Below are 12325 nucleotides of genomic sequence, written 5' to 3'. Positions count from 1 at the left end.
GCCTCTAGGACCGATTCAAGGGCTTCAAGTGATGCAGAACCACCTTGCCTCTGTGACTGTTGCAGTGGCTTTCCACCCTCAGGGTTGAGCATTCACGTTTTCAGACAGGATGCGATTTGCTTTAGTTTGCAAGCACTTAGGGAATAATTCTATCCCAACAGGTTTCAAAAGTTCTGAAACACATTTATACAGAAAATTGTCTTCTGATTCCTCTTTAAATGGAGCCACTTTGATGGTGAGTCACAAGCCTTTTCTCCAGCAAGCAGCAGCTCTACCTAGCACTTGAGCTAGATAGGAAACAGCCAGAGCTGCCAGAAGTAAGCGAAAGGAGAATTTAGGGAACTAGAATGAGCATAAGAAGCCAGTGAGTTTCATAGTGCTAATGTAACACTCGTAATCCTACAGAAAGCGCCTTGGACACAGAAATTAACAGCTCTGGTCAGGACCTTAATCTAAAAGATAATACAACGCCAGCTGCTGGCTGAGCTATAACAACACATGACAATTTTAACCTTTTGACTTTTCTAGTACCCTCGCTGCATCCTGCAGTGAGGACCTTTTACTGAAATCCTCCCTTGCAAGTTGTCAGCCTGGGGTGGCATCTTTGGCATGACAGCCTCATATCTGATAGCCTAGTTCAGAGCAGCACAGTGACACAATTAATGAAGGTGTAATCTTCAATAGTATTTATCCAGTAATTGTACCTTTTGTACATGTCTTTGATGGGAGTGACTAATAAGGTCAAGTCACGGACTTAGTTATCCAATCATGACTTTCAGGTGTGACTTCACAGCATGTAATTCATCTGAAGAGGCTGTTCTACTGCTGTGATCATGGATGCAGCTGAACCTCCATTACACTAATAGTAATGTATGCTACTACAAGATCTGTCTTTTAATGTCTCATAAGAAGAATATCTCTCTCACTTGAAAAGCAAGAATTGGGTGGGAAAAAGAAAAAAAATACAGATAAACAAGGATCAATGTGTCTTTTCCTGTATTTTATGTTTTTCATTTGTGCAAACAATCCAGAAAAAGCCAATGCCTCAGAACTAAGTTTATTTTAAGAGCTCTCCAAATATTAAATCAGTAATTGGTTTGAAAGAAGGTTACAAATAAAATTGAGCTGTCATTTGTAGCTTACTCAGGCCCTGCTCTTTGAATTCTTTTCCAAGAATGCTGCATCCATTCTGTTTTTTCCTTCAGTGTCCATCTTGCAAGCACTCTCTCTTGGAAGCAGGCAGATAGAAATGATGACCACCATCATTAACTCCCTCAAAGATGTAACCAGGTGGGTCTTTGTAAGAGGCCAAACACCTAACAATGCCCTTTGGTGTGTAGCTGGTAGCATAGATCGTTTTAGCATCTAGCAAAGTGTGATGCTTCGGGCCTGACCAGCCAGTTTTATAGCTCTTCATAACTGGGAGTGGATGAGGCACATAATGATTCTGAAAGGTAGTCAAGAAATCCATCGGTTTTGCTGGCGAAGTCAGCTCTGGAGCACAAGTGATAGGCTTTAGTCTCTTGCACAGCCAAGGCTTATAGTCTTCTTTCATTATAGAGGAGCTATTTAATGGCTCAGTACTTCTTTGAAGCTGGGCCAAAGATTGGCACATCTTCACCGGCCTGCCGTTTGGGTGCTTGTAATGTATCTGAGTAGTGGTGCAAAGGTCCATTTTCTCCAGAGGAGGAAGATACACATCAGGTTTTTTGGTGAATATGGGAGTCCGTGGCCAAGCTTGGTAATTTTCCTGAAACTCCGTTGTAGAGGAAAATGGAAGATCATGGAGAAACTTTGGCTGGTATGGTTTTACAAACTTGGCTGGATGACCAGCAAGCCCCTTGTAAGAAATTTTGTCCGTAGCGAGTCTCTCAAATGGGACCTCATTGACCTTGCATTTCTCATTTTTATGGACATAATGTTTCTCCAGAGGATGTGGCACACAATTCACTCTATAATTGGTTATATTCTCAAAGGGATCCTTGGTTTTCTGGACCAGAATCAGAGGTTTGCAGCTTTGAGTGGCCACAGGCCCCCTGTAGAGGTAGTCATCCTGAACGATGGTTCTATGGTCAAATTTTTCTTCTGATGGGTGAAACCTGCTGTTTGGTCTGATCAGCTCTGTCTTTGGTCGCTTCCATAGCGCATAGTCATCTGAAACATAAGATGAATCCTATCTAAGTGCTCAACAGAAGTTCTTTGGTGAGTTTAGGCATATAACATAATATGTTTTGATTATTATATTTTGTACTGTAATAAATATTTGTTGATGTTGAAATGATTGATAAACAGTATTGAAAGAGTTGCTATAGAACACATTATACACTAGTGTGCTAACCCCTGGAAATGCTTAGCATTTACACAGAAAATGGAATTAAAATTGTCCTGTACCCACCCATACCTACAGAGATAGTTGTCAAATACAAGGTGGGAAGATTAAATTACATTACAGTCTTGCAGAGACATTTTCTACAAGTGACTGAGTGTGTACTGTCCTCTTGCTTAGTCAACCAGAAATCATGAAAGTGGAGTATGACGGCATGACTTTGACCCCCTTCATTTATTTTCCTGCAGCTATGTGGTGGCTTGCTCAGAGCACAGAAGAGTATGCCCGTGTCTGCAGATGGCTGTTCAGGTGTCTCCCACAGTATCTCTGGGGCAAGGAGAACCAGATGCCCACCATTCCACTCTAAAGGTCAAGTTGCAGAGCTACCCTTCCTCTCTGTACCTTCTCATTTGGGGATGATCTGATTTCTCAGCTGCACAGATGTGATGCTGCTTACTGTTTGCTGAATTTGGGTTTTGCAGCTCATTGTGATGTCAGCAAGATATGCTGTGTGGCATATCCTCAGCTCTTGGTTTTGCCCTCTGTGGCACCCCCACTGTCTGTACATGCAGGAACCAAGATGGAGCTTGTAACTCTGTCTCCAATTTTTCCTTATCAGAAAAAATGTGCTGGAATTTACAGATCAAGCTCACACTGATGTGAAGCACTGAATCATATCGCAGAGATGATCTATACTTCAGAAAACTTGCTATCCAAATTCATGACTAAGAAAACATTTCAGGAGGTATTTTAGAGACATTCACATCTTCCTTCCTCAGCAGGATAACTGGGAAGAAAATTAGGCAGTGAGACTTAAAAAGATTTGAACTCATTCCCACTAGAAGTCTATTGTAAAGTTGCCTAAGTCTCCGACCAGTGCTGCAGCCACAAGATCATAAATTTTCCCCTTCCTAGTAATCTTGTGCAACTTCCTCTAGAGAGTATTATGGTTACTGGTAGGAAGTTGAAATGAAATAGTCTTGGAGCTAAACCAAGTCATTTTTGGTTAGGTTTTTTTTTTAATTTTCCCTCCTTTCAAACCACATTGAAAGTCATGGGGCAAACAAGCTTCCAGCTGACTCCGCACAGGAAGGAAGTCTAGATTTCAAAGTACTAGAGAGTAAATGATGCAATTAGGTATCAGGATATTTGAACTCTCCTATCCAAACAGAGTTGTTCCTTTTGAATTGCAGTGGCTATTGTACTGCACAAACACAATTACACAAAGGATGTGTTCATTACAATGTGAAGTTGACCAACAAAAAAGTAACATTTTGCCCCAATTAGGTGTCCATTTAAAGTTCTTGTAGTTCAAGTCAAGTTGCTCTGCCTTGGCACAAGAGAGGAAGCAGCAGCCACAGGCACTGTGCTGCTCCCAGCAAGCACCCTAACCCTTGGGTACAGGGATGGCCTCATGCTGCTAATTAGCGTGGTCAGCTGAGAACAGGGGCCTGTCTGTGTGCACCGGCATAGACATACATTTGCCACTGTTGGTGCCACTGAAGCCCAGGCTGTGTGCCCTGCTAGTGCCAGGGGTGTTTAAATGTCCCAGGTGCTCCTGTTCCTCTGGCGGAGTAGATGTCCAGGCACCAACACGCTTGTGTGATGCTGACCTTGTCACTGTGCCTAGGGTACATCATTTTCCTGGAAACATGGTCCAGCAGGGTGAACCATGAACTTATACAGACATGTGTCATTACAGGGGATGTATTAAAAAAGTGTTAAGAAGTGAGAAGCTAATGAAAGTCAGCCCATCTCTAAGCAAGGGGTCGGTCAGAGATCTGCCATTTCAGATGCCAACCAAGAGTCACCAAAAAACTTTTTAGGTTCTCCCATCACCTTTGCTGGAATTAGTCTGTGCATTTTGGACATTACAACAGCTTTTACAAAATATCCAAAATATGACAAGCAAGTCCATCTGTCTTCAATTTTAAAAATTTACAAGCTCTACACATTTGGAGATCTCATAGGCACTATGAATTTATTTTACCTAGCGTAAGCCAGCAGTGCTACTATTCTTTCAAAATATTTTACAATTTTATTGTAACTCTGATTTTTCTCGCATAGATATTAATGGTTTCCCATGCAGCACAATCTTGAAAACATTAGGGGGTACAGGAGGGAACAGAGGATACGAACCATATGTTATCAGAGAGTTAGGAACATCTCACTATAACAAAGCAAGACAAAAATAAATTAGATTACGTACCTGCAGAAGGATAGAAACAGCTATATATGTAGCAGATGAGAATTTTTAAACCTTAAGTTGCAAAGTCATCTGACATTAATTGTGATATGCAATAGCATCACCTTAAACCTACAGTGTCATTTGGGATATGGTATTTAGTGGCAAGGAGTACAATACAGAAGGAAAGATAATTTAATACCAATGCAGCATATTTTATATGCTGCTTAAATACTGAATTACGGTAAATAATTGAATAGCATGTTCCACATTTTCACACTTGAGTAGTGATTAGTAAAACCTAGCAATGCTTAGAGAACAGCACAATGAAAACTTGTGGATTTTGTGAACCTGGGCCTTTAAAAGGGAATTCATTGCAACTTGATCTTTGAGGGGGTTTGGACGAAAATTTCCATTTGCAGTATTTTGAAAAATACTGCAAATTATAACCAAATGTGGCTGCGATACATTTTATTAGAGCTCTGGAGTAACAGTTAAGGTGCTGACATAATCACTGATAAAAGACAAAGATACACATCTGGTTCAGATACAGAGAAATTAAGTATATCTAAACAGAGAAGGAATGATCCTTTGCTTGCGCAAAGCAGCCTTTTTTTTATTTGCTTCACTGAAACTATTGCAATGAATACCATCTGGTGACATTGCCTGTGCAAAACAAAGTGTTCAAAATTGTGTAAACGTGGATATTTTGCACCTGTGGGTCATAGTCTTCATGACTCAGGTCACTCTAAATGGACAGTATTTCCTGTATGCTTAATGTAAAAATTCCAGTTTATGCTGTTGCAAACATGCAGCTGCACTAATGGCTAACTTTTGGTCATTTCAGCTGGGTAATCTTAACACTGCATCACATACCTTTTATTTCTTTATTGCCATTATCATTTTGAGTTTTAAGAAGAAGATTGTTTCTGTACATTTGGAAAAAATCTCAATGCCAGCACCAATCATAAGTTTTTATATTTGCACAGCATAATAAAAATTAAAATAAAATAAAATAAAATAATTTTAAGAAATACACAAATGCTAACTGCCTAGCAATGTTAGCTAGCTGGAAGGTGTGCAGTGAGGAGGCAAAATCCTCTGATTTTCTACTTATGACTTACTACCAAAACCAGCTGTAACTGTGTAACTGAAAGTGTTCTCCCAGTGCACGCAGAAGAGAATTCATGCAGGGAGAGAAACGAACAAAGCACCCACAAAGACAAACAACCTACACCAAGTTACTGCTACTGAGAAACAAGGGCATAGTTAGATGCACAGTTCACCTGTTTTACCAGGAGTAGAGCTTGAGTGTTTTGAACTTTTGTGTGAAATTCTGTGTGTCCGTAATTCCCATATACACCTTTTGCACGTTCACAGATTAACTCTGCAGCACACAAAAAGGGAACCATGCTTCATGACCTGCTCAGGAAGCAAATTCTACATATTTAAATGTGTGTGATCCACCGAATGAGTGGACCAGCCCTGACATATACCAAGAGCGTGTTCAGTATATCCTAATGATGATGCTGCTGAAGCCACTTGCAGGAGTTCACACAGTCCTGCTTCTACCTAGGATACCTGTAGGCCTGTCAGACATGCAAAAGATGTGACTTCAGAGAGATTCCAATAATACCATTATTGCAGGGATGTATTCCAAACGATTTACGTCTGTGTGGTTCCTGCACAGCTTGTGGGTATCCATAGACAGAAGGAACAACAACTGCACACTTGATCTGTCTTCTTCAAAAATGAAGTTACTGGTGAAATTTTGAAAGAAGCTGCAAGGGCACATACCTTTGTAAGTGGTTCTTATATCCAACTTGGTGCTGAGCATGTGTCTTGTCACACAAGGGAGGCATGGAGGTACTTGAGAGATAGGGTAAGAGTTGTAAACTTGTTTATAAGTGGAGGTCATATCCATACTCTCATTACCCTTTACTTGCTTTCCAGGTGGTTTAAGTTTCTGTGGCAACACTTCATGCGTTCTGTAATCTTTCCTGTGAAGAATAATTTCGCTATGTCTTTTGTCTTAAGAAAAAAATTATGTTCCTTTTTCTGGACACAAAAAGATATTAATACTTCTCCTTATCTCCACCTAAGAAAGTCTGGGTAGAATGCAAGTAGTTAATGAAACACAAAAGCCTCTCACATTTGGAAATCTGGACTTTGAAAAAGGAACTGAAGCAGCTCTGGACAACCTCCAGCAGGCCACGTTTCCCCTTCTCTCCACCTAGTGAGGTTAATGACCTTACACAAAGCTATCTCTGTTCCACAGTGGAGCTACAGCAGAAGATACAACTCCTTTTAAAAGCCCAATAATTACAGCAGGCTATCTAGTATGTATGGGAAACACATAAAAGAGGCAACAATAACCTTCCCAGACAATACACTGTACGGCAGTTCAGCCCAGGATGGAGAGATAACAACAAAACAGTTTTACAGCAAAACACCAGTTGAGGAAAGATACATCAGCATGTTCAGACAGTCAGCTTTTTCTCAGGTACCACTGTAAAAGAGCTATTTTAAGATACTGCAGTAGCGTTACGTAACTCCAACAAAACATTACAGTAACAAGATGGAGAAGAAACTAAAGTCACCATCCGGCATTCACTAACTCAAACCTATTTCACTGCCCATATCCTTTGGTAATGGGCAGAAAGTCTGCTGCCTGGCACCCGCAAATTCAGTCTCTAAAGTCAGAGTACTTTTCCACTGGTGTGCAGATCTGTTTACACCTTTGGCAGCTGGCTGGGAGAAACAGTCAGTACCAGAGGCAAGTAACAGACCATAGGCAGGCAATTCTTCACCAGTGTGATCAAGGGTTTTCTGGCAGTGGGAGTACCTTTTCACCCTCTGACTACTGTGATATGACAGAACTTGCACTGGAGAATACAGAGGAGAGATTAATCTGCTGATAAATCAGTGTCAACCTGCATCCAAAATGCCATGAAAGATGGTACTGCCTGCAACTCCCAGGCTTGCTGTTGCAATATGACACCTAACACTCAGCAGAGAGCTATTAGAGAAGACTTCTGACAACTCAGTGTTTGTTGGCCTCACAGTCCCTGCAGTTATTCTCATATGCACCGTCAACTCATTGTCACTGAGTTTAGCCATGCAGAACCAGAGCTTTTAGCTCTCTAATAGGTGGTGGCACTTTTCCACTAGGCTTTGGTACACTGGTACACCCACTAGGCTGGGTGTATTTTCTTACCAGTGCTCCCCAGAGGACAGCAAGACTTGCAGTCTGATGACTAACTGCTTCAGGGTCTGTTTTCTTCTCTCACAAGTGCAGGCAAGTTTTACATATTTGATAGAGTGCATGCGCTGAAGAAACAAATAGAAGTAGTTTCTGCGCTTTCCTATTAGTCTGGTTTTCAGAAGTCATACTAAACTCCAGGAGTAATAGTTACTATGGGAATCACTAGCCTTGTCTGAGCAAGAATAGTTTTGCTGATTGAACAGAAAGTTTCTAAGGACTCCTTGACAGATTCCACATTGCGGCTGCCCCTCCTTGCTTGCCTTAAGAGGACACCAATGAGCCCAGGATTTAGTTATATGCAGACACAAACATGTCTAGCTGCTTCAGCTCATGCTGGAGATGCAAGTCATATATGGAAGCAAAGTCTGCTCTTTGAAACTCTCTGATCCTTTCAGTTGTTGCTGAAAACTCCCACGTAGATAAAGTCATTCCAGATGTAAGTTGGGCAGTTCAGACTTTGTCAGCCACATTTGTGATTTAAATTAAAAAGGCATAGGTGGTGGAAGGAGTCGGTAGAGTTTCTATGTCGGAATGAGGACAAATGGGTGGCATTATCTGTTAAGACTTTATTAATAGCCATTGGCATCTCCTAAGTCCCTAATTCAGTTCAGCAAAGGCAAGAGTGATGTTGTTCATAACTATATTCGTGATGATAAAAGAAGTAAACATACAGATCAGGCAGCAGGTGCTGTTTGAGGAAAGGCAAGCTCTCAGATTCATACTAAAGGATCAGATTCATATTTTTTAAGCTTCATCTATGAACGAGCATTTAACACACCACTCTACCAGCAGCAGGAAAGAGCCTCAGAAGTTATTTCCACCAGGGAAATGGGCACAGTGCAAGTGTGACGACTTCTGCCAAACACCAACATCGAGCAACAACATAGCTGAGAAGCAGAAACAGCCCAGAAATCCACAGTGACTGCCTTGAGGAAAACATCCACACCCCCTTTCCAATCACCAAGCCCTACTGTATTCACACCTCCTTGGAAACCCGTCACTCACGTCACAGTGTACAAAGTGCCACACAAAACACAGAACAAAAGAAAAAAACACCTCCAGTATCATCCATACTTTCCCAGACAACATTTCTGCTGGTTTCCCCTAAACCTTCCCAAAACCAGAAAGTTAGCAAGTATCAAAATCACGACTGTGCTTCTATGGCCCATGTGTTCTTTGATCAGTACACACCTCAGCCTCCAGGAAGGGCAAGAAAAACAGCATCTTGCCTCCATTACAACTGGCCTAAGACAGACTTTCACCCCTCCTTCATAGAGCCCTCATGAATGTTGGTACAATTGCAACATTGTTCTTTTCAGGTTCCCCTTGTGAAAACAAATAATTTTTCTTTTCTCTGTTACCTATCTCTCACACACATACTTTATCTAAGTCACAGTCCTCACTCTCTTTCACTGTTTTTCATACTTTGTAGTCGAGATGCCTTCCATGGGTATCTGCACCATCTTGTACGCTTCCTTTGGCTTAAATGAGCCTCTGAGAACAATGATGGGATGAAGGGGGTATCGCTCCATGTATTCTGACAGCATGCATGACTTCTCATTCTTCTCATAGGGCCTGGTGGGCAGGTGTGGACAACGGTGACATCTGCAAGAGAAAAAAAACAGCGCAGAAGTTAGTGACTCACAGGTAGCTGATTAATAATAACTCGTTGTGTAATTTGGCTGCAGACTGCAACTATAAAATAGTGGACAAGTAAGCGTTACAATGACTGCTACAGCCTTGGTTATCTAAAGTGCAAAAGCATAACCTGTACAAAGAAAGGGTTGTTTCTGTCTACTACTACAGCCTGCAGTCAAAAAAGTCCATGAAGCCAACAAAAGCAGCCTAAGAAAAGCAAGTTCACCTAGTTGAAGAAAAGAGCAAGTTAATCTGAAATACAGCCAAGTATTGTGCTGGAATAGAAACCCTATTTAATGTCCCTTTTGTTCCATTTCTCAGAAATTTATTATCCTACTATGCCCACGTATTGAGCTCACTTGGGTAGACAAGTGAGCAAAAAGGTAACAGTTCAGGAGTCTCTATTCACTCACACTTGGGCAGCACTGCTCTGCCCATCTCTCTTTCGGAAAGCAATTTGGTCTGGGTACAGCAAGACCTCTCCATAATGTGCACCAAAACAAGGACAGTGAGAACAAACTGATTTTCTGAGGAAGCTCCCTCCTAACTGAAACTAAAATGCCACCATGGATTGTCCATCATTGGTGACCTCCTTCTTTCCACACTGGGACCAGGAAAGAGCAGGGTGGGCAAGACTCATCCTGTCAAAAAGATGTTTGGGATCCCACCTCAGATTTCTTCCCAGAAAGGTAACAATTTGCTTGCCTTTCTGGGTTGAGTCAAATCCACCAGAGTCAATGCGCAGGCTGCTGATTAAGGACTCCAGGAAACAACCCACGGGAATTATTACAGTGAGAGGCATAGGCCTCTGGTTTTATTTGTCATACATCATTCCTGCCAAAGTCAGAGTGCTCCCTACTGGATGTATGTTTTCCAGTGCTACATCTAGTCCAGACATGAATTAGTCGTTTGAAAGGGCTTCTATACTTAAAGCCCGTCTTAAATAAAATGTTGAGCAATCTAGGATCTGTAGATGTCTGATTACCTAAATTTATACAGACCACCTCTGGTCTACATTCAAGGGTACACCTTCATATACTGAATCATTTTCCAAACTAGCACAAGAGGGGAAGAAGGGCCTAGAGGGCTCAAATTAAAATTCAGCATCTTTTTAACAAGCTAATTTCTCACTTGGATTACAAATTCTTCTGTGAAATCATATATCAGGAGGAGTCCTGGTAGATTCATTTTTGCCTTAGAGAAGTTTTGAGTTTGGACCAAACGGAGTCCTTACAGCGAGTAAGGGAGACTATCCCTGTCAGTTAAAATATTAGAAGAAAAGACTTCAGGGTGGAAATCTGGGGGAAAAAAAAAAAAAAAAAAAAAAAAAAAAAAAAAAAAAAAAAAGATACCTCACTCTCTTTGGAACCTTATAAAAGTCCAGCTTTCACATAAGTGGAGGAGAGGCAAACAGGAAAATGAAAAAAAAAGATGAATATGCTCACTTTTGCTGGCCCATGTGACCTTGCTGGAATGGATTTAATGACAAAAACCTTCCAAACACAGGCTGCACTGACACTTTCTGGCCACATTTGTGGTCTTTCAGATTCCTAGGAATTTTTCCACATTTTCCAAGGGAAAATCACCTGCCTATTCTTTCTGCTTCAAATCTCCTGGCTTCACATCACCCTTAAGTGCACTTTCATCCCTCTACTCAAAGTCTATGATGCAGCAAGCCAGTCTTCAGTTTGGTTTTGGAGTGTGTTGATGAGGCCCTTGTGTTAGCTTTTTATGGTAAAACTGCATTCAGACTAGAGTGGGAGAAATAGCTGTACTACCTAGGATCATGGCCCTGCATATAGTGCAGACACTGGCCAGCAGTAGCATTTTGAAATAAGGAGTGGCTGATCAGGAGTAAATTAATGACATTTCACTAACACCATCAGTTAATATCTCATTACAGCTCAGCTGCACACACAGGGTTTGGAGGGGCTTACTTGTGATGCCATGTTTCTCAAGTGGTCCAGAGCAGAGGCTTTGTGTAGCTCCCTTGCCATACCAGACAGGTTCTCTGCAGCAGACATATTATCCCACATCCCGATAGACATTTGTGAGACAGAGTCCTGCACCTGCCCAGTAGCACTGTTGGCACTGAGAAGGTGAGGGGTCCTGCAGACCAGCAGGACAAGTGTGGGTACCTCTCTTAACACCCCGCAGGAACAGGCAGGGAACAACAGCTTGCGGAACCTATGTTTTTCCCCTTGCAGACATTGCTGACAGCATGAATGCTGGGGGACTTCTCAACAGCCCAGGATAGGAAAAAGGCCAGGGTGTCCTGCAGACAGCAGCAGCCCTAGGCTGCCAAGCTCTTTACCCTAGGATGAAGTTAAACCTTTAGTGTGATCTGGCAACACAGGTGGCTTTACACCTCAGGTATTCACACTTCTTCATGTGTGCAATCCTGCTTTCTTTGTTGAACTTCAGAGCACACAACAACAACAGAATGAGATACCTCAGAGTTAGCTGTTGAGAAACAGTCCCACAAATAAATCCTTCCGACAGGCCAGAGAAGTAAACCTGAATATTTTGTCTTCTATTATTTTGCACTAAATTGTGATGTATGTCCACAGATTTTACAGTAACACTCACTGTATTACAGACTATGAGCAGAAAATTACCAGTGATAATTCACTACCAATATATGACGCTATAAAATCTTTGCTTCTGCATCCAGAGAATTATTCCTGAAAATATTTTTTACTGGAGACTAATGTAAATAACAGAGTAAGACTCTTAACAACCAGGAGTAGAACAATGCTAGACTTCAAGGTTTGCTACACTTTACTACTCCTTCTGGCATGATAAATATTTATAAGACAATTACATGATTCTTCAGTACTGAAGTCACTGTTGTGTGATTGCAGCAAGTCAGTACATTAATGTCAGAGCTAAACAGTTAAAATTACTATAT

At 41.4% G+C, this 12325-nt stretch overlaps 1 protein-coding gene across 1 annotated transcript; it reads right to left on the bottom strand.

Moving 5' to 3' along the window:
- Nucleotides 1-1201: 1201 nt before the first annotated feature.
- SAXO1 (stabilizer of axonemal microtubules 1) lies at nucleotides 1202-11450 on the bottom strand. Its single transcript, XM_009954941.2, has 5 exons — nucleotides 11352-11450; nucleotides 10083-10174; nucleotides 9202-9381; nucleotides 6309-6511; nucleotides 1202-2154 (listed from the first exon to the last, which is right to left on the bottom strand). The coding sequence occupies exons 1-5, from the start codon at nucleotides 11448-11450 to the stop codon at nucleotides 1202-1204; spliced, it is 1527 nt and encodes a 508-aa protein (XP_009953243.2).
- Nucleotides 11451-12325: the final 875 nt, after the last annotated feature.

The sequence above is a fragment of the Leptosomus discolor genome, chromosome Z (genome assembly GCF_034619465.1).
Source record: "Leptosomus discolor isolate bLepDis1 chromosome Z, bLepDis1.hap2, whole genome shotgun sequence".
Classification (NCBI taxonomy): Eukaryota; Metazoa; Chordata; class Aves; order Leptosomiformes; family Leptosomidae; genus Leptosomus; species Leptosomus discolor.
The sequence above is the reverse complement of the archived record's forward strand: the minus strand, read 5'-3'. Positions and strand labels throughout refer to the sequence as shown.